Source organism: Pyrus communis, chromosome 3 (assembly GCF_963583255.1).
Source record: "Pyrus communis chromosome 3, drPyrComm1.1, whole genome shotgun sequence".
NCBI lineage: Eukaryota > Viridiplantae > Streptophyta > Magnoliopsida > Rosales > Rosaceae > Pyrus > Pyrus communis.
The window spans coordinates 1,890,441-1,913,362 of NC_084805.1; the positions used below are offsets into that span (position 1 = coordinate 1,890,441).

Consider the following 22,922-nt stretch of genomic DNA (forward strand, 5'->3'; position numbering starts at 1 on the left):
TTGAAAATTAAGGTAAGACTTTCCATTGAGATTCTTGAGGGTAGAACCCCTTTTTTTCCTATGTTTTGGGCTTAATGCTCATGGAAAATTTTTCGCAAAAATAAAAAGTTTGTATTTTTAACAAAAATTGTTGGTGTTAAACAGGCTCGACGTACGCAGAATGAGGCAGGTCTAATGCACAACAAGGTGGCCTCCGCTCACAAAAAATGGCGTGGGCTTCTGGCACGCAAAACATGACTGCTTTGTGCAAGAAAAACGAGGCGCACAAAACGAGATGAGAATCGCGCAAATCAAGATGCCTTAAGAAGTATGAAACAAATTAAGTGGTTCAGTTTTACACACTTTCAACTGAGCCATCTTCAATGACATGATCGACTTAAAAAGATATGAAAGGAAAAACATTTCCTCTATTTAGATATACACCAAGGTTTTGCTTACATCTTCCTATCCGCACACGATTTTGCGCACGCGAGGTGCCTTTTTGTATGCAAGTTGAAACCGCCGTATCAATTGCATTAAGTACACTTTTCTTTCTTACCAAGGGGCGTGTCATTCTGCCTTTCGAACTCAGATACCAATTTTTATGATACACTATGATAGCAATGAATTATAATGCCAAAAATTTAGTGCTAATCCATGGGTTGACTAAACATTTTCAACAGCTTATGGGTTTAAATATAATTTCCCGGGGAAAATTCTGGAGCAAATCAATGCATGACCCTGCAAAATTTATTAGTCGGATGCGTGTTCAAGAATTCAAGAGAATCTAGCAAGTGGATGTGATTCACTTAAAAGGCAATCTTGATGTATGTAGATATAACTCCTGTCTGTCTACGAATAGGAAGCCATAAAATGATGAACTAATGAACAAAGATATTTCCGCTAGGTTTCTCCTCAAAAACACGAACAAGGATATTAATGAACTTACATCGATGAAACACGAAATCAGTACTACTAATCAATTTCTAATTTTACTTCTATAATTCTGAATTACAACAGCAATAAGTTCATTAAAAAGGAAATCGAGTCTCGCCGTAAACAGAAATACATGCATATAAATCGATATTCGCTAGCAAGAAACTATAAATTGCAAGGTCATCTTTATATAAACATAACACTAAATATTAATCTTCATATATTTCCGGAAAGGTGTCATAAGCCATCTAAACATAATAAGCTAATTCTGGATCCCGATCCTCTACTTCACCCTTAAATCAATAATCGGGGGAAAAGAGGCTTTCATCACCTCTTAACTACATACTTAACAAGGCTCTCTACTTCTATCTCCCTCATCGACGCCATCTTTTCCTAATTAAGTAATGACCTTCGTTACTTGGGTTGCAATCTCTCTCAAAAAACAAACCACGAACCACGGTAGCTCTTAAAAATGATAATATCATCAGGTTGAATTATCCACTTTGGACAATCAGATTCCAAGTCGAATACTTCCATACTTTTTCCTCCTAGGTCTTGAAACGATTTTGGTTTCCACGTCACACATCAAGCATATACATTCTTACCACTGCAATGAGCGAACTCTCCGGAGCACACGGGGTGGTCTTCGCTTCTCCACAACCGGAATGATGTTTTCCATTAGCTGCAACAAATATACACAAGGTCAAATGGATAATAGCTAACAACGATTACAACCACCGTCCCTCATCTTCCAAAATCCTATCCCTCTGGATAAAATGTTCAACTAACCTCGCTTATGGGCCAAACTGAAATGAAAAATCATCAATTACCAAAAATTTCAAAACGGGCAACTGTATTATTTTCTTCCTTGTACATGGAAGTCTATAGGAACTTGTTTTCTTGTCTAATTACATTACCACATGCAAATATAAATGGAAGTCTACAGTGAACCCAAAACTTAAATTAAATAGAGGACCTCAACCGTATACTTTTGGGAGAGAAATGTTCCTATTTGTAATCATATTTATCATTGTGAAACTTTCCTATTTTCTTCCCTTGTGGACGTAGGCAAAGACCCAACCATGCATATTATTTACATGTTGTTCTGTCAAGCATGAAAATCCATCCCCTCAAAGGTTGGAGATATGCTTGGCTAAGGTAAACTGCTAGGTAATAAGACACTAAACATAATTCCAATTGATACGCTTATATCTAAGTTAACAAAGTCTATGCCAGTTATCAAATTATAAAATGAAACAAATTTGTAACAATTGGTGTATGCAAAAGTTCTGAGTTATATACATCAAAACAAAATTTTTTTTTAATAATTTAATTTAAAAAAAAAAAATTTATATGCATCAAAACAATGTTTAACCTTACACAATGCATTCATGCTATATCTGCCTGAATCATGTACTGCCTGCTAGACGGTGCCTTAAATTGCACTCTACATTCATAAGACTTTGCATTTGGATTATCATGATTCCAAATATCATTAATATTTTTGTTTCTGTTTGTTTACTGGGAGGAGGGTGGATATTCTTGTAGAATGTAAAGAATTTAGACTGTATATTAAAAAAAACGTAACTAAGGGTCAGGTTTTTTATTTTGGGAATGACAGATGATTATATACAGACTATATTATAGCTCAGCAAGAAATTCAGAATACACAAAAGTCACAGATGTCGAGCGTTGAGAGGCCATATAAACTCCATTAATATTTCAAGATAAACCAACGCCTCCACCAGGGAGACATGAGAAAATTTCATATCTAAATTCTAAACATGCCACATCTATGGCTGCAAGGTATAATCAACAATAAGGGTTATTAGAGTAGAAATCTAGTTTTCTTTACCTCTTCAGGCATAAGTACGAAACAATGGAGATAATACTTATTTGGGTGCACTGGAGAAAAAGTTGTATAATTTTCCATGTAATTTTCTATAATATCTGCCTCATATTGTATTTTTCACATCATCAAATTTGTTGTTTCTTATCCAAAAAGATCACCGTATGCCAACGACCATGTTCCTAATAAAATACAATCCCTTGCAGAATCAATTCACTACATGCACCAGGAATGAAATGAATACCTGCTTAAGTCTTGCCTGAGTCCGCCCAGCCTGCAATTAAAAAATAAAATTGTTACAAAATAAAATATGAAAAAAATGTTAAGGCAACCAAGGAGAGCAAGTAAAACATACACCTCTCAATTTGGTGGCATGTTTAGATATTACTACAGTTAGTCAGTTTTTTGGGCTTGGGAATCTGTTTGCCTGACCGGTTAGGCCTCTGGCACTATTTGTTGTACTTAGTGAAGGCTTTGCAGTTTGTTCTTAATAAAGTTCCTTCTTTCAGAAGAAAAACAGGTAAAATGCAGACAAAAAAGTGCAAGGTCTTAACATCAACTCGAAAACCAAAACACCAAAATTAGATAACTTTAAAAGGAAATGATTTAGCTCCTACGCACACTCATGAACCAAGCATCATGCACAAATACAAGAAATCCAAACCCATCCTCATTTTAAACCAATATGCAGACAAAAAAAGGGGCAACTGAACCAACCAGCCAATTATTAAATGTTCAAATTGGCTTGTCTGATCTTTTACAAGCTCAAACTTATAAAACAAGCCAAAAATCTTGTTCGCAACTGGCTAATTAAGTTTCCAAGGAAGCTTGAACATGTTAAAAAACAGACAAGGTTGAATATCTGTCTCCTGGGTTAAGAAAATGTTTAAAATTTCATACGATATAATGGATTGAACTCATTTGCCCGACTTGAACTCATGTTGTAATGGATTGAACATGCTAAATGACGTAGTCAAGTACTTAAATCATTTATCTCTACACTTTGCAAACAAAACATTAAAGTATACACTTCAGTGGTTTCATACGATACACTACATGAATATCTACATATATTCATAAGATTTATATAAAAATATTCTAACTTATAATCCTTAGTGAAGCCTCTTATTCATGAAGCTTGGTCATGAAACATTACTTCAGCTTGGGTTAACTATCAGGCTAACTAACTAATCAAGCCAAGCCTGACAGGTTTGTTCAATTGCAGCACTGCTGACAAATGATAATGAAGTCTTCAATGGGATGAAACAAAGCAAAGGAACTATATTTGCTTAAAGTATGACTACATACTGCTTTATACGCAATAGAAGTGGAATTTCATCACAGCATACGAACACAGTAGTCAGACAAGTCAAATCAAATTGGTGACCGTTTGGAGTTGCATATTTGTAATTGACAAAACGTTTGCAACTTCAGAAAATGAGATATGTGAAAGGAAAAGTCGTTTTGTTGGAAAATTTAACAAAGTAACAAACTGTCATAAATATACTGAATGCTGATTGCGACTCAAACACAGCTCACTTTGGCCCCAAACTCTAATGCTACCAAAGTACTAAACTTCTACTACCATTTCATAGTGGAAAAGCGCATTTCTCACTTTCGGCGGCCAACTACAGTCTAAAGCACATTAGATTCATAATTCGATTACCTGTTCTTTCAAAAGCTGCTCGTTTTCCTCCTCTAACCGGACTGCCAATGACTCCAATTCAACTTGATAAGCCTAAAATCCAAAAACCCCACAATCAGAAAAGTACAAATAAGCATGAAAGAACAAACAAAAGAAATATCACATACACCATTTCATCAAAAACCCAATTCCACACCTGCTTTCTCTCTCTGGACCTGGCCGCCGATTCCCGGTTCTTGATCATCCTTCTCTGTCTCTGCTGCGCCGCCTTATCCATCGGCTCCATAACGGCGCGCCCCCTCTTCCGTCTCCGCACTTCTCCTCCACTCCCAGCAGGGTCCGGCCCATTTCCAAACCCGACTATCGACCCTTCAACCTTATCAATCGACCCGAACGGGCTGAGCGGGATCTGATCGAAGGAAAACACTCCGCTGCTCAATCTCTCCGTCTCGGGCGGCGGCGGCGCAAGCGGAAAATCCTTAATGTCGTTCTCTTCCACGGCCCCGGCCCGAGCCAAAAAGTCCTCCAGAGTCATCATCTCATCGGGAACCTCCTCTTTACACTCCTTCCGACATTCGCCGGACACAATTTCCCGCCAAACTTCGTCAACGGTCTTCGGCGGCGGCGCAGTGGAGCTATTAATTTCTGCGGAGGAGTCGAGTAGGGTAATTTGGGCGTTGAAGAGGGTGGCGTCGGTCATAGGGGTGGGGTTGGAGTCGTAGAGGAGGCCGTCAACGGTCATGGAGCTGATTGGAAGGGCCGGCGTCGTACTAGTGTTGCTGTTCTGGTAGTTGTTTAGGGATTGGGGGTGCGCAGAGGAGGAAGACGGGTGTGCAGTGGTGGTGGTGGGCTTGGGCTTTGTAGCGGAGGAGAAATTGGAAGAAGGGCGTCGGGAGAGATCCGAGTTTCGTGATCTCGACGACAACGACGACATTACTTCGACGACACCATCTCTTCCGTCGCTGATTTCTCAGGCCCCTCGGACTCTGTCCGCTCTCTTTCTCTCTCTAGAATCACTCTCTCTTTCTCTCTCTAGAATTGGAACTTTTAGGGTTCTGATCCGGTGTTTTGTTGGGATCAGGCCCCGGTCCGAAGCACGGTGAGAAGAAGCCTTTTCAACGAGCGAAGCGAAGCAGTTTTTCACATCCCAGAACCTTTTTTGGTTCGGATATTTTGGTGGGACCAATTATCTAATACAAACCGAGTACCGAGATTATGATTGCATGGTTTCGTGGGTCCCAGTGGGACTTACGTAGGCCCCACAGAATAGCGCAATCGGACTGGCGGGTGTAGGGGACATGTGTGGGGTCGCGTGGTAGATGAGTTTAGCCGGATGCCTGGAGTATGGTTGTTGACCCGGCCGCAGTCAGGGATTGCTATCGTCACGGACGGCAGGGACGGCTGTGATGTAAGGTTGTGTGGTGTCGTGAGCAGATTGGTGAGTTGAATTGTACATATTCGTCCAGCATGGCATGGGCTGGGAGGGGTCAATGAAGCAAATTTGGCCCAGGCCCAATTATGATTTTTTTTTCCTTCGTATTCTAATAGCTCGTTTACTAATTCGTAATTAGAATTGAAGGAATTAAAGTGAAGAGGAATTAAATTGACAAGGTGTTGGAAGCTGGTGGAGTCCAAATCAGATTGGTGTTTACGACTATCAAATCTATTAACTTGATCGTCAAAGAGTTTTTTACTGATACCATACTCTTGCCTAGACCTTTTTACGATATTTACTGTGTCTTGCAGGTTGTGCATGAGTCGAACCATCAGCTTTGGCAACGCGCAGATTTTGGTTCAACAATTGGTATTTTTATTTTGAGAGAACTTTCGGTCTCCCGTTGAATGAGTATCTAACACCATGAATGCTGATGGAGGCTTGTATCCAACCCTGCAGCTAGAAACACTGCAAGCAATCCCGTGGATTGCTTGCAGTGCTTCTATCTTTGTCAATAAAAACAAAGGAAGAAAACATAAAAAAAGAAAGAGAAATTAATAGTTATAAACTTGTACGCAATAATTAAGCATATATATGGGGGACAAATGCCAAACGAAGTGCATGAGATATGCATGATCCCCTCCATCACATATTGTTCAGCTATCCACGTTAATTCATCGCTCTCTCTCTCTCTCTCTCTCTCTCTCTCTCTCTCTCTCTCTCTCTTATTTAGAGGTTGAGTACGTTATGAAATCTTTCTTGCATGCATGGACTTCTTCGTTAGGATATATCTTATCTCTGCATTATTAACCTGTAAACTGCTGTACCAGATGTCATCAAAATAATGACTCCACGTAATCCTTGTTTCATATTAAATTGCATCTGGTAAACCACATGATGTGGTGATAAATTAAGACTTCATGATAAAAAAATTTAAAAAGATGACTAATTATCAACTACCGCATCATGTAATTTACAAAATATGGTTTGAAAATATCGTTTCTCTAGCATTATCCTATGTGTTTATGAGATGCATATCTCTTAAGGCACAAAAGCAATATTTGTTAGCGGTGTTCGATCTAACGTGTACCTTAATCGACAGATTTCAGGTTTGCCTGCCGACCTACCTTGATGAAGCCTCAACTCCCCCATTCAATTGAATCACAACCTACTCGTATTATGTCAGCTCAATGCTTTTTTCCCCTCCATGTTTGTTTTAATATCGGTTATGCCCCTTATACCACACTAGAAGTTCCTCCGGCCAAATTTTTTACACGTATATTTTTGGCATTTGATGTTTGGACAAATACTTTTGGCATCAGTAACTATCCATTTTCTAATATGCTCTTCTTTCCTGCGAGGGTTTCAATCATTTCAGGTGCTTAATGGTCAATGCTGTAATGCATGGGTTTTTTTTTTTGCTAGTTGAGATTAAGAGATAAACAAGCTGCACATGATATAGGGTCTTTATTGGTTTCAAATTAATGGATCAGGAATGCTATATCTCTCTCTAGGGTTTTTTGAGATTTCGAGAATTTGTAGAAATGTAAGTTTACTGGGAAAATATTTCTGTGGAAGCGATGGCTTTCATTCATTCCTTTCACGTATATATATTACAGACTTTACAGTCCTATGGAAATAATGAAACAACTATATATACTTACTTATCAACATTTACATTTGAATTGGATGATAAGAAACGGAACTAAGTGATAGAATTCACTTTGACTTGGACTCTTGCTTAATAGATTTCAAGCATTTTTTTTTTTTTTTTTTTGAGTTGAACGATAACGTTAGTAGGTTAGAAGTTAATTATTAAGAGAAAGGAGAGTTAGTGGGGATCAAACCGGCCCGCACCAAGGTGCATAGGTTTGAATGCCTTTCACCATTGTTGTAAAGTGCCATCTGCAGACTTCAAGCAATTCTTGTTTCTACACTATAACGACAATTTGTCTTTTTTTTTATTTAAAAAAAAAAATCTTTTTAAAATTGGTTAAACATAGTTGATGTTAAAGTACTTCCAAAAACATCGACCAAAGTATGCAAAAGGCTACCAAACAGGCTTTATTGTTTTCTTCCACGGTACGAGACCAAGTATTAGTAATTGGAATATGAAACCAAATTTATTGCCGAGTAATTAACGAACCATCTTACAATTAGTGGCTCTCATATACAGGAGTTTCTTGAGGACTATGATTTCTCAATAACTAATTAATTAGGTACATACATCTACGTACCATAAATTTCTATAACATAGGTCATTTACTAAATTGATCCTAAAGTCAAATAGAGATAATACTTCCATTAAAATAAAAACGGTCAGAAGATTAGTTTAAATAGTGCAATTTTTAACAAAGGGAAATAACTGGTGGCAATCCATTTTTTTTCTTCTGAAACTACTGAGCCACTTGTTGTGGTTAAATAGTGCAAATTTTTAGTTAAAACAAGAAGATAAATGCCAAGACTCTCAAAGTGGGGCTGTGTCCTCTCTGACACTTCACAGTTTAACTTTAATTTTCATACAAATATCATAAAATATTGTGTAAAAACACATAAGGTGGTAGAGAGTCTCGAAAGTCCCACTTTTTAAAAAGTTTCCTTAACATTTCTCTTAGAAGGATTTATATACGAAATAAAAAAGTATTGATTACAGATGACGAAAATGTGACAATGATGGATTGCTAATGATTTGGGGATCTCGTATTTTCATCCATGACTCAAAACATAAAAAGCATAGCAAGACATCGACGATTGAGTTTAAAGTTTGGCGATAGCCCATGCAAACATCAAAGAGGTGCCTTTATTCTTAGTTATGCACGTAAACCTTCTGACCTGAATTTGTTTATATCTAGTTAACTAAAACTCTATATAGATATCTGAGAATATTCATCAATCTTAAAGGGTTCAATGGTAATTTTCATGCCCCAAATCGAGGGGTTGCGATGTTATGTGCTTGTAGGCTTCGATCAGCTGCCCCCCTGATACTCCACTAGGTTAAGAAAGAGACGGTGTAAGACGGTGTAAGTAATCATATAAAGTTATATATATATAGCTGTAAGTAAGAAGAAAATATACATAAAGACAATAAAGAGGGGCCAAAGGAGGATTTTCAGGTGCAAAAAAGGTCCTGAAGAGGGAAAGGCTCTTCAGCAAATGTAGCATTTGAAGCTTGCAAACAACTTGGAGAAGTTCTCTCTTTCTCTCTCTCTCTCTCTCTCTCTCTCTCTCTCTCTCTCTCTCTCGTATGAGATTACGGCGTGAACTACAATCCTTAAACAGACTTTTAGAGGCTTTATTAAAGCAAAGATATATGAACAAACTAACTAGCTAGAAAGTTGAATAGCTACCTCATTCATTGTTCTTTCTTTCAAGGTTTTTATATGGTGGGGTTATGAGTTCGACATCATTTATAGATCTCTCCTTTAAGATTTGGGAGCTACCTCATCCTCGTAGCCTACATAAGATCGACATCAACTTTGTTCTTCTAAATTAAAGATCGACCTAAAGATGTGGGCAAAACTTAGAGCTTCTTCAAATATTGCAAAGGGTATGTATATCTTCATCTCTTTTTTCCCTTTATATGTGTGTGTATTTTCTTTTTTGTGTTCTATGCCATATTACTCTAAGCTCTGGGTTAACAGATCTAAAAGAGAGAACTCCATAGCATGTGGTTTGCCATGTTGCCTGTTGGATTTTTTGCATGTGAAAACTAACTGGTTACCAATTGTTTTGAGAATAATATGTACCTATCTTGTATCTATATATGTCGGGAAAGAAATAAGACATCAACTTGAAGTTTTAGCAGAAAGAGGAAAGTGATCTTTCTAGGGTTCTCTTGTTATTATCATTCTCAATTATTGCTACACTTGTCATGATAAATCTCTTTTGAGAAATACACCGCATGATAGTTTGGTAGCACTTTCTATATTTCGCAAGCATAAGATGATCTTCATATATATGGATTACCAATTTTGGATTATCGTTTTCAGGGAAAGAAGTGAGAAGGCAAGTTCGTAAAAGCTTCAATCTAAACGAGGAGTACCTAAGTGCATTTAGAACGAAATCCTATGCAGACTTCTTCAACAAAGCTCAGTTGCTTGTAAACGAGCCATCATCGTCTCCATTGAATTACAATCATGATCACAAACTGACAGAAGTCCTCCTAGAACCTGGTCAAGAAGCCATTCCAGATATCCTTGAATCGGCAATTCTTTCGAAGGTACCTAAGTTGAAAGGCCTTATGCTCAACTTCTTTGACATAAGTGCTGAAGCCTCAAAAATATGCAGCCACCTCTTAAAAAGCATCAACCATGTCCAATCCAGTTACCACTTTGTTCAACAAGAACTTGATAAATTTGAAGACTACTCACCGGACAAAATCAAATCCATTATTTCGGAGCTAAACTTGCTCATACTTCAAAACAACATTAACCCTTTTTCAAACCCTAATAACCATGACTTTGAGCTCATTCATGAAAAGTACTCGTCGGTTTTGCACCACCTAAAGTCGATGAGGAAAAAGGTGTCGCGGAAGATTAAGCTCATTAAATGTTTCAAAAAGGCGACTGGGATTTGCATAACAGCAGCTTGTAGTTTGATTGCTATAACCGCTGTTGTTTTAGTAGCACATACTCTCACTGCCTTGCTCATGGGGCCAGCTCTCATCAGCTTCCCATTTAAGAGCTTCAAGAAAACACTGAGTAGCATTCCATTTTTGAGAAGTAGGATTCTTACCAAAGTTGGAGAACAACTTGATGTGGCAGCCAAAGGGACTTATGTTTTGAATAGGGATTTTGACACGATGAGCCGACTTGTGGCAAGGCTTCATGATGAGGTTGAACACAACAAGGCGATGATCCGGTTCTGCTTGGAGAGGAGAGAGGATAAGTTTTCGTTGCAAGTTGTGAAGGAGCTTAAGAAAACTGATGTTGGATTCAGGAAGCAAGTGGAAGAGCTTCGAGAGCATTTGTATTTGTGTCTTGTAACAATCAATAGAGCTAGAGCTTTGGTGATCAAGGAGATGACAAAATCTTGTGTAGAAAATTGAATTAGAAGTTTAGGAGGGTAGCCATTTAAAAAGGCCTTGTACAGTATAATATTTCATATTCTGTAAAATATACGACTATACACAATTTGTATGATGACCAAGAACCTATAAGATTTACAAGGAAAGAAAAATGTTTGTTATGTTGTGTATTCATTCCTTGTTTTGTTCTCCTATAATTGGCGTTTAAAAAACAGATTTCAGTTACTTTTTTCATTCGAACCTTCTTGATGATTGAAATCATCTAATTTCTAGATCACCTGTTAATGATGAACTTTAAAAAAAATTAACCAAATTAGAAATCGTTTAATTGGTTGATTAACATTGTCAAAATTTGTGAGAATTTTTTAATCATATGCGCTACTCGTACCTAATAGATTTTTAATCAGGCGTGCTAGGCTCGACTTACAAATTTATATTTTATTTTTTGATATTTTTATTTGCCAAGGTACTTTTTCTATGCACAAAGTTGAAATAACAGTCAAATAAAAAGTCTAAAATTGAATAGAAATTTGCAAGTACCGCCTATACAGCGTGAATAAAATCAATGCATCAAGGCATGCAGGGACGTTCTTCAGAGGAGTTGAGATGGCTTCATCCCCCAATGGGTTATTCAAACTCAATGTTGATGGAGCAATCTCTTTGAAAGGTTTAAATAGAGGTGCATGTTGAGGCTGTTATACGAGATGAAGATGGAGCGTTCATGCAGGTTGCACGAAACGGATTCATGGTTGTTTCGATTCTTCGACAACAGAATTGATGGCAGCAAAGGAAGGATTGGTATTTGCATGTGACGCTCGGTTTCATGCTATTATATTGAAACTTGATGCTAAAGGGGTTGTGGACTTGATTAATGCAACTGGTGTTTGTCTCGATAGGGATGACCATATTTTAGAGGAGATTGACGATTTAAAGAGTAGGTTCAGTCTTTTTTATGTCGGTGGCAACGACGCGAAGGTAACACGGTGGCTCATGATGCGAAGACAAAATGGTGGCCCATGAATTAGCGAAGTATGGACTAGCAGTGGAGGTTCTAATACATGAATGGAGGTGGATCACTTTGGTTATCTCCCTTCTTAGAAAGTGATTTGGAGAATGATAATTGATTGTAATTAGTAAACGAGATGGTGAGTCACTATTCTTCCTTCATTCTTGGAGGTTTTTTACAGTGCCCGTTCTTGCTCCCACAAACTTTTTGTATTCTGTTTTATGCAGTAATGAAAAACTCGGTTTCTATGTAATTTTATTTTTGTTGAGATTTTTGTGATAATGTTTCACTCATGATAAGTTGCAAGTGATAAGATTTAAGTAAGACACCATATCAGTGTGATTAATAATGATTTACTAATTTATTTCTCTAAAAACGACGTATTGATAGGACCTAATATTCATGACGCCTCTGGTAAAAATAAAGAGTAGATGTCAATAGACAAAACAATATATGCCAACCCATTTCTATATGTTTCAATCAATGGTAAGGTTGTGAAATTGATCCAATGTAATGGTTACATTATCTAACATGTATAATCATTAAATACTATGATGAATGGGCATTGCGATGGTTGGTTAAGCAATATTCACTCTGTCACACCTTCTCGATTGGTCATTTTCATGAATTTAATTTCTAATATTATCTTTTGGTAGCATTTGTTTTGTCTCTCTCAAATTACATCAAACCTCAGTGTTCTCTTATCCTTGTTCAGTTCAAACTTAAAAGTTCTTCAATTAGTGTTTTTATGCGGGGAGAAATAAAAAGTGGATAAGTGAATGACGAGTTTAATATCAAATTATTATGAGAAGTTCATTGTGTGATATATTTCAATTTCTTATCATGTTAACTTAAGATCTTTTACGTACAAATAAAGAGAAATAATACGATACCGTAGTACCAAATAACTTTTAACCTATTCTTATTAGTCGATAACTTTTCTTCTAAAGAAAACTTTTAATCAATAAAGTTCTTGCCTTTTGTAGATTTTTTTATTTTTTATTTTAAAATGAAGTGCTTACCTTTCCTTTTAAAGGGAAAAGGTAAAATAATGATTAAGAGGTATGTGATAAATATAGGGCGATATTATTGGCATTTTAAAAATTTAATACGTATTTAAAATTTTTGTTTTTTAAATATAGAAAATTTAAAGCGTAAAATTAGATTTTTGGAACAATTATCTAAATATATATAGGACTAATTATATTTTATACTCTTCAAGTTTAAGATAATTTATAAAATGGGTCACGAGGTTCTAACTTTCTCACATTACCCCTGAAATTTTGAATCCATTAAAATTTTGGAAAGTTTTTATTCACGTAACTATTTTTACCTTCACATATATTTGTTAATTTTTTGTCATTGATATTTTTCAATTCATTTAATTTACCAGCTAAAAATTAAAAAAAAATATGATAGTAAAAATAAGCGTGTCAAATGCACTACTCAAAATATTTTGTCAATACTATACAAATGCAACTTATATGTTCTCATCTAAAAAGATCACAAGAGAAGCACCAAAAATTAATCAAGGACTCGAAAACCCATTTTTGCAATGGGAGGAAGGATAAAAATCATATGAGGGTAAAACTGAAAAATCAGATTTCATTCAAGTGCTAGATGGGAAGTAAAAATTAGATGGGTATCTGAAGCACCAAGAATTTGACCAGTAGTCAGTCTGAAGTACAACACTGTCTCATATTATATGTCCAAGTTCCATTCAAATCCAGACAGAGAGAAGTTTCCTTTAGTCCCCCTTCCTTAACAACCCAACCTCTCAATTCAAAGACTCCAAATTTTTCTTCAACTTCCTTCCCTGTATTCTAGCAATTTTTTATAGGACGTTTCAGTTGAAGCGCCATATTTTATTGCGCAATCAGAATCTCTTAGTACCCAAATAATTGCTTTCTGCTTTCATTGGATCCTATGCTTTCAGCTTAAATCCGCGAAAAAGCACGTTTTCTTCAGTTTTGGTATTGCTTTTGAACTTCAAAGGCGGTTTAAACTTTCGCACACCAAATGGTCTACGCTTTGACTGACTGGTAGTCGTGGTTGCTGTCTTTTGGTCAAAATACAGTTAGCAGTCGAGCTGTCGATGATCTGTGCGTGGAACAGCTAAGTTTGGATAATTTCGACTTTTGGGTTTTGTTCTTGAAGTGTTTTGAACTTGTAGGTTGTGTTCTTTTTTTTTTTTTTTTGCTTGTTTCAGCGATTCTGTGTCTTGTATTTTGAGGTTCTGGATATTGGGAAGTGATTTGTTTAAGGGTTTGAGGTTTTTTGTTTTGGTGGGATTTTGTTTTTGTTTGTGTTTGTGTTTCTTCACATCCTTAAGTAGAATAATTGGATTGTGGGAATTGAATTGTAAGTTCTTGCAGTTGGGTTTAGTTGGTGGCTTCAATTCACGGCTTTTTTCAGATTCATGTTTTAGTGAATTTAAGAATATGGATATGAGGAGCTGAGATTAAGGTTGTCTGAGTTGGGGTTTGGTCGGTTTTTGTCGCGCAACCCCGTGCATTAGGCGAAATGGGGAGCAATGGGGTTGACCATCCATTGAAACATTTGGAAGAGGAAGGTGTCAGCAGCCAAGGACAGAGTAAGTATTTTCTGCAAAGTTGTCGAAATTTATGATTGGAAATGGATAACAAGTATTCAATTTAACAATTGGTTGCAGGTTCTTTTCAGGGAGAGAGGAAGAAGAAGACAAATTCTGCACGGTCCTCTTCGGTTTTAGAGATTTTTCAGGAAAAAGAATTCAATGTTGGTTCTTCACCTCGGAGAGGTTAGTGCTCCCACGCAGTCTGAGTTATAGTTGCTTTTGTTGTTTGTTACGCATTGAGGGACTAAAAATGAAGCTTTTCCTTGAAGAGAGTTGACCAGGTTCTTTCTCTTTAGGGTGAACTATTCGAATCTAATTGTTTCTTGACAACCGGGAATTACTTACTATTTAACCGAGAAACTCAATGAACCAAAATTTGTTACGCATTATTGTCTATACAATGCGGAAATGAGTTTCGTGGTTTAGCTTAAAATTCAAGTGTAGGATTTCTGTATACTGCCGGGATGTTAGTTGTGCTCTTAGTTTAGCAATCAGCCATTACTTAGTGAAGTTCCTTAGGTGTAAATATGTCTTGGAATTTGGAATTTAGATGACCAGACTGAAGTTCTAGAGCGATGCTGAAAAGAAATGAAAAAAAGTGATTTAAGTAGTAGAATAGTTCTTAAAATATATGTTATCGAAATTGTGAAAATACCTATGATTATGTCACACTATTGTTGTTCTTGTGGCCAATCCTTTTACTAAATTTTTCAGTGAATCATAGGATGATGCGATCATGATCCAAACCAATAATCTAATTAGTACAATGATGTGATCATGCTGACCCCAGATGTTACTGTACTTTAACGGCATACTGGGATCCTATGTATTTCTGTTTCTTTTGTTTTAGTGTTTATCTATTTGCTCACTGATATGTACACGTATGTTCATGAAGGTTTGGACCATTCAATCACAGCACCTATTGGCACTCCCAAAGGTTTGCTGATTGAGGAGCATGAGATTAGATTCTCTAGATCCATGACGGAGAAGAAGGGAAGGCATGACTTAAAGCTGGATAGACTGTCAGAGCGTGAAAAGGTAGATACTATCATATGCGTGGTTGCTTGTTCTCATACCCGTGTTTGCTTGCAACTTTTAATTTGTCCATCTATCAGAACTAGAAACATGTTTGTTGGACTAGTTTCTTTCATGAAGCTGCAACTTCATGCTGAATAGATGGATGCCAAATGTTGTCCACTAATTTTATTTGAAAAGCATGAGTGTATGACAGTCCCTGTCTTACAGTATCTTATATTTTTTTCAGTACCTGATGACCGTGACATAAATTGAGTTATAATTAACGGCTCTAACCACTGAGGTTGCTAGTTATCCTCCACTCCACTCCCCCTCCCCCCAATTCTTTATTAACAAAATTTGGAATGCAGATGGTTTTATTTACTCTTATACATTCTCCTTTTAGTTGATCATTGTTTCTCTGGTTTTGATTTTCAGAAAAAACTAATTGTTGAGATGGTCAAGATACAAAATGATGGAACAGTAGAAGTTGATTTAGAAAAAAGTGCACCTGTTGCCTCTGAGTTGTTAGAGCTCCACTCTGTCGAAGATGTGCCCATCAATCTTGATGAGATGCCTTCCAATACCATCAAGTCAATTCCAAGGTTGAAAATTTGCATACTTGTGGTTGGAACAAGAGGAGATGTACAGCCTTTCCTGGCCATGGCAAAGAGATTTCAGGCATGTCCAACATAACAAGATGACTTTGTTTTGAATAATTTACCGTTGTTGGGCACTAATTGTTATAACTCTTACCTGTAGACGTAGGCCATGCTATGATGCTAGGCTGCTAGGCATATTAAATTTTAAACATCATTGACATATTCCTGTATCCCTTGTTTGAAAAATGATGTACCTTATTGTCTATATATTTCCTGCATGTTTTAATGGTTGTAGATGGTTTGATCTTTTCTTGCAGGAGTTTGGCCATCATGTTAGGTTGGCAACTCATGCTAACTTCAGTTCTTTTGTGAAGTCGGCTGGTGTAGACTTTTATCCGTTGGGTGGCGATCCTCGTGTTTTGGCAGGATGTAAGAGGTCCTATATTGGAAGTACTTTTTTTAATGATATATAGCAATTTATTTCATTTTTGTTAGCGATCTTGTTGGTAGATCACTTCCTATGTCTGTCTATTTTGTCAGATATGGTGTGAGTTAATATGTGGTTCATATAGCCGACCCCACTTAGTGGGATAAGGCTTTGTTGTTGTATGCTCTCTCTGCTGTTTACTTTCTCTTTCTTGCAGCTGAACCTTAATCTGAACAACTTGGGAACTTCTCTCTCTCTCTCTCTCTCTCACGCACGTGTGAGCGCACACAACTCACTCTTCCTCTCTGCATAATTTTCTTATGAAAGCTGAATTGTAATTGTGAAAGCTGAGTTATTAGATTATTGACCACCTTAAAAATTTAAAATTACTACTATTCTTTACTCTTTAGCCAAAATTCAAGATTTTCCAATGCTTGGAGCTCTTATTTACGTCGCTAGTTACTCTAAATATGTTTAATGTTCCCAAATTGTCCCCTCAATTGCTTTATTGTAACTGAAATTTAGTGCCTTTTAATTTTAGATATGGCCAGAAATAAAGGTCTCATTCCATCCGGGCCAGCGGAAATATCAATACAAAGAAAGCAACTGAAGGCAATTATTGAATCTCTTCTTCCAGCATGCACAGAACCAGACATAGAAACCGGTGTACCATTTAAGGCACAGGCAATTATTGCAAACCCTCCTGCTTATGGTGAGTTATCACAAGTGAAATATTTAATGTCACTTCAATTGAATTATGTTTCTGGTAAGTCAGTATGTATTACATTTGACATAAGAGTTTATGATGAAGTATTATTGCCAATTAAGTTAGAAAGTGGCGTTGTTAGCTTATGAGTTGGCCCTGTTTGTTTTCTCTGAATGTTATGTCCTATGTGTATATGTTAACACTTCATTTCAGACTTCTTGCGTCTTACATCATCTTTTGTTATTGGAGCTTGCTGGTTCAATCAAGATTAATTAGACCTTTATATAGACCGTCCCTTCTTGTGATGATAGGGTCCCATTGGGCACGAAATTAGAATATTGATCTTGGACTGATGACTATAGTGGTCGGAACTCGGAAGCCATGCGCTGAAATATTTAGTTAGCAAAAGGCTTAGACCCTTATTTATTGGACCTTTGTAGTAATTAGATCTGTCTCTATGGTTCTAGATCTGTCCCTATGGTTCTAGATCTGTCTCTATGGTTGTGTGAAAATATAAAGTGTGAGTAATAAACTTATTCTACATCTTTTCTTCTTCTATTAAGTAAAAAGATATAGTTCAATCGTAAGCAACTTCCTTTATCATGTGGTTTGGTTTGCAGGACATGCTCATGTTGCAGAAGCTCTTGGAGTACCCCTTCATATTTTCTTCACAATGCCATGGACGTAAGTTTTGACCACTTATTTTCTTGCGTTATTTTGATAGAGTAATTGTCCTCTTGGCAGACGCTCTTGTTAAGTTAGACATTCAATATGGACCACTCATTCAAACAGGAATCCACTTGAAGAGTTTTTCAAATTGACAGTCTGGAAACATGCTAGAGTTTCTAAAATGTTTCCCAGTATATATAATAATATTATACAGTTCAATTCTAGTACGATTCTAAGGAGGCAACTCAGGCTGTGATCCTACTAGTTAGGTCCTGTATTAAAACACTTTTAAAGATGGGATTAGAAAGCTCCGATTTGGAGTCTTTTAGTCTTCACCAATAAGATATATTTAGGATTATGGATTACCTTCTTAAGTTTCTTCATTAGATCGATCTTAGCAAGTGTCAAGCGTGTGCAAGTATAATTAATTTATATATACCATTTGGAAGTAGAAAAGGTAGGAAAACTTTCTTGGTCACATGGATTACATTGGTGTTTCAAGTTGACATGAATAAAATTACAAAATGAAATCTATTTAAGGAAGCTTAAAGGAAACGTTGTGTTCTTATTTTTGTTTTCTAGTAGTATGTTATGTCTTGAATGCTGGTTTATTTTGCGGGGAACTCTCTTCTGTGTTATGCCATCTTACTTATCTTTCTATAGACAGGCCTACTTATGAATTTCCTCACCCGCTGGCTCGTGTACCTCAAAGTGCTGGTTATTGGGTATGCTCTTTTTTTGGTATTTACTTCTATTTATTTTATTGTCATATGGTTGGACCACTGGATTAATTGATGGCAAATCTAATTCCATTTCTCTTTGCCACATCCAGCTTTCATACATTGTTGTGGATTTGTTGATATGGTGGGGCATTCGGGGATATATTAATGACTTCAGAAAAAAGAAGTTGAAGCTTCCTCCTATTGCATACTTCAGCACATACCACGGATCAATATCTCATTTGCCTACAGGCTATATGTGGAGTCCTCATGTTGTGCCAAAGCCAAGTGGTAAGTAATTCGATATTTATTATGCTCTTCTGCCAGTCACAGTGGTATATTTGTTGGAAGGTTTTGACGTGGTATGATATATGCAGATTGGGGATCTCTTGTGGATGTTGTTGGTTATTGTTTCTTAAACCTTGGGTCGAAATATCAACCTCAAGATGAGTTTGTTGAATGGATTCAGAAAGGGCCTAAACCTATATATATCGGCTTTGGAAGCATGGTATATATTTTCTTCTATTAGTTTCTTTTCTTGTCATTTTTCTCTTCAAATAGTATGACAATTAGCAAAACAGGTTCCTTCAAATATCTATTCAACTAGATGAGTAACCCTGTGTTTCCTCTAAATCAATTATTATATTCTCTTTTTGTGGCCTTACTAATGTGTACTCTATCTTCTGAGTTGATGTAAAATCTAGTATTTGCGAATAACCAAGGCCAGAAATTGGTAGTCTTTTACGTTGTTAAAGTCTTACATTGATAGAGAATAACTTATTATTAACTTATATAATGTATTTAGTGTTACAAATATTTCACGTTTCAATTTCTGTATAAGGCTAGGAGAGTTCTGGGATTATCAGCTGGTGCATGTCTTGTGTTCTTTTTGTTTTTAAAAAGTAAAAAAGGCTTGTAATTTAGACTTATAGATAACATGCTGATAGAGTTAGACAGTCACTAGCCCCCACAGATTAAGCCATAAGGAAGTAGGCTGATAATGTATTTCAAGCTTAGTCGAATCTGGAAGGATTGGTGGGACTACCTTCAATACTTTGGTTTGAACATTAGGAAAGTTCATATAACTTTTGTGCAGATTAGCATTGTTCCTTGAAAATTGATGATTATCTCGTGTAGTAATATATGCAACTTCTCCTAGAGAAGTTTAGAGGGCTCTTTGAGTACCTTGATAATAATACCAATCACTTACATTGCTTGATACGCGTAATTGTGGCTGTTTACTTATTTCTCAAGTTGTTTTAATACTTTGATTTTTATCTTTATTTCTGTCATAATTCACATTTGTGGCTGAAAAAAAATTCATGTTTTCGTCATGTTTTGACAATATTAGAACCTAAAAGTTTGCCTGTTTCTTTTTAAGCCACTCGATGATCCCAAGAAAACTACTGATATTATATTGGAGGCATTGAAAGATACAGGACAGAGAGGAATAATTGATAGAGGTTGGGGGGACCTGGGTAATGGTAAGTGTCTATTCTTTCTAAAATTAAGTTTCATGCTTTAATAAGTTCTTGGAAATTCCAGTCTGGTTTAACTTCTTTTTCAAGTATTACGTGTTTTGGTTTGTCAATTCATGTTTCTGATGGCATAGCACCATGTTATGATTCTCTCTCTCTCTCTCCCTCGTTAACTTTGTCCTTTATGTGTTTTGAACTTCTGTTGACTACCATTACATGTTTCATTATAAGGGTATTTAAACCAAAAAGCGGGAACAAGAAAATCTGTTCTGGTCGCTTGCTTTAAATTAATGAAAGCGTATCTGATATCTTTTCTTCTAATTTGGTTTGCATGTTGTGTTTCAGTTACAGAAGCATCTGAAAATGTTTTTCTCTTGGAGGACTGCCCTCACGATTGGCTATTTCCTCAATGTTCAGCAGTGGTAATGTTGTATTTTATGGTTTCACCTTTTGGTTCCTTTTTAACTAATTACTACTCATGTAACCCGTACAACGATATCAATTGCAGATATTGATTTTTACTGCATGTTTTTGAAAGCTGTACTATCACAAATATGCAGGTTCATCATGGTGGTGCTGGTACCACAGCTACGGGATTGAGAGCTGGGGTAATGTTCTTTTCAGTCAGTGTCGTCGTTTTAAAATCATTTATTTCTGGGAGAATGGATGCATTATCTTTTACCATTGTTTTGGTTTTTTTTATTTTTTGCTGGATATTATCTATATTTTACGATATACAGTGTCCAACAACCATAGTGCCATTCTTCGGCGATCAGTTCTTCTGGGGTGATAGGATACATGAGAAAGGCTTGGGGCCAGCACCAATACCTATTTCTCAGCTCAGTGTTGAGAGCCTGTCAAATGCTATTAGAGTTATGCTGGAGGCAGAGGTATTACTGCTTTGTATTCATGCCTTATTTAATCAACAAAATATATCTCGTTTTGAAAATTATTTGCTTGTCGTCTGAATGAAGAAATTGGTGGGCGTGGTGCCTTGTAGAGATCATTCTACGAATTTGTTCGAAGTTGCGACAACTTAAGGATTGCTCTTCATCCTTAGTATCTCTTCCTTCTTAGTTCTTATTGAATCAAATACACTAACAACTGCCATGTACAAGTATTAGAATGTTCGCAAAAGAAAAAATAATTACAATATTTCAATTATTCATTAAAACGAACACAAGCAAGTAGAGATTCTGATACTAAACAAATATTTCAAATCCTTCAATTGTTCATCAACGCTATTCCTCATTGCTCAGTGGGAAGTACATTTAAAAATGAAATCAAATATGATATGATTAAAGTTTCATGTTTTTATGTTTTGGTAAACGATTGCAATATTTTGTTCTGATCCTTCACTTCAATTTTCATTTTTATTCAATTTCCCTATAAATGGTTAAGCTTTCATCTTTATACTACCAGCCATGTGGTTACTGTGAAAGTAGTGCAGCAACATAGCACATCATGCATTCGTTCTAACCAGGATTTGAACCATCTTAGGTTAAATCTCGCGTGCTAGAAATAGCAAAGTTGATAGAGAATGAAGACGGTGTTGCAGCTGCAGTTAATGCATTTCACCGGCAGTTACCTCCTGAGTTACCATTGCAACCTGCATCTTCAGAGGAAGATGAGCCTCCAAACCCTATGGTGTGGTTATTTCTTCAACTTGAGAAGTGGTGCTGCCTGCCGTGTGGTGTGTAGGATTCTTGCTGTGTCGTGTGCTGTTGTACAGATACGTTTTTCTTTTTAATTTTTTTTATATTCTCATATAATTTAATTTAGCGCTCCATTCATTTCATTCATGGTTTCCCTGTGTGGGTTTGATTGATAAATTGTTTACAAGCTAATGTGGGGTTTTCACAGCTTGTGTTAGAGTATTACAATAAGTCAAATTTCGTTTCAGTTAGTAAAACTGACGAAGCGAGAGTATAACCATGCTGAACCAACTCAATTATTTATATCAAATTTTTCTATAATTTGCTTCAGTTTGTGTCGTATCAATTCTCATTGACCTGAGAAATATAGTTGTTTTGTCCTTTTGATGCTGTACCCAATCTTGGTTTGCAAACACTCTCTTATGGGATATGGCCGAGTTTCGGCTTACTGTGTTATTAGGGGACATTTATTTTCACATCTCAGGCAATTACCAGATTCCTCAAGCTGGCATGCCAATTATTACCTTGTGTGTGTGTGTGTTTGTATGTGCTTCCGTGCGGTTCTGGGGACCTTTCTTGATTCTATTTCTCGAGCTTTTTAAATTTTCGATAGTAAAACCTGTTTACGGATTTGAAGAATCCTGTACGAGATTAGAAAATGTGATTGATGGTACAAAGAGATACAATCTAATATTTGCTTGTTTTTGAACTCTGCTTTGATTTAGGGGTGGGTATAAAAATCGTCGAACTGTGATAAAAAAAAAAAAAAACAAAATTGTAAAGAACTGTGTTGACAAAAAAATTCAAAACCGGGACAAAAATTGAACCGGACCATCTCAAAACCGGTTCCAGCCTGGGAATACTAAGAATGGATGGAACCGGATTGAACCGCTTTAATATAAATAATAATTTTGATATTATTTTTTATACTTATTGATTGATTACGGCCTAATCTTAAGTATGTAGTGGATGGTGGGCCAGTATAAGAGAGAACTTCGTTTGGCTGTTGCGTTGTAAGTTGTAATCAGCAATTCTTGTTGGTTTTAAGGGATGAGAGGACACAGATTCGCCAGTGAGTAATTGGAATTTGATCAAGTTGTGCTATCATATTAAAACAAAAACATTATTATTAATGTGGTAACTTAGACGACTTTTTAAATTTTGTTGTCTGTTTAATCTA

The 22,922-nt window shown here is 36.4% G+C and overlaps 3 protein-coding genes across 3 annotated transcripts; 2 read left to right on the forward strand and 1 right to left on the reverse strand.

The window, feature by feature from the left end:
• Positions 1 to 947: 947 nt before the first annotated feature.
• LOC137728680 (G-box-binding factor 4-like) lies at positions 948 to 5,543 on the reverse strand. The gene is made up of 4 exons (XM_068467413.1): positions 4,606 to 5,543; positions 4,431 to 4,502; positions 3,009 to 3,038; positions 948 to 1,597 (listed from the first exon to the last, which is right to left on the reverse strand). The coding sequence occupies exons 1-4, from the start codon at positions 5,341 to 5,343 to the stop codon at positions 1,517 to 1,519; spliced, it is 921 nt and encodes a 306-aa protein (XP_068323514.1). The 5' UTR covers positions 5,344 to 5,543; the 3' UTR covers positions 948 to 1,516.
• Positions 5,544 to 9,089: 3,546 nt separating this feature from the next.
• On the forward strand, positions 9,090 to 10,897 carry LOC137727475 (UPF0496 protein At1g20180-like). The gene is made up of 2 exons (XM_068466330.1): positions 9,090 to 9,391; positions 9,834 to 10,897. The coding sequence occupies exons 1-2, from the start codon at positions 9,352 to 9,354 to the stop codon at positions 10,889 to 10,891; spliced, it is 1,098 nt and encodes a 365-aa protein (XP_068322431.1). The 5' UTR covers positions 9,090 to 9,351; the 3' UTR covers positions 10,892 to 10,897.
• A 2,709-nt stretch (positions 10,898 to 13,606) lies between these two features.
• Positions 13,607 to 22,127, forward strand: LOC137729152 (sterol 3-beta-glucosyltransferase UGT80B1). Its single transcript, XM_068467998.1, has 15 exons — positions 13,607 to 14,469; positions 14,548 to 14,655; positions 15,368 to 15,510; positions 15,925 to 16,167; positions 16,406 to 16,517; positions 17,057 to 17,227; positions 17,842 to 17,905; positions 18,558 to 18,615; positions 18,723 to 18,900; positions 18,987 to 19,117; positions 19,991 to 20,093; positions 20,433 to 20,509; positions 20,648 to 20,695; positions 20,828 to 20,977; positions 21,588 to 22,127. Exons 1-15 carry the CDS (start codon positions 14,400 to 14,402, stop codon positions 21,786 to 21,788), a joined length of 1,857 nt encoding a protein of 618 aa, XP_068324099.1. The 5' UTR covers positions 13,607 to 14,399; the 3' UTR covers positions 21,789 to 22,127.
• The last annotated feature ends 795 nt before the right edge of the window (positions 22,128 to 22,922 follow it).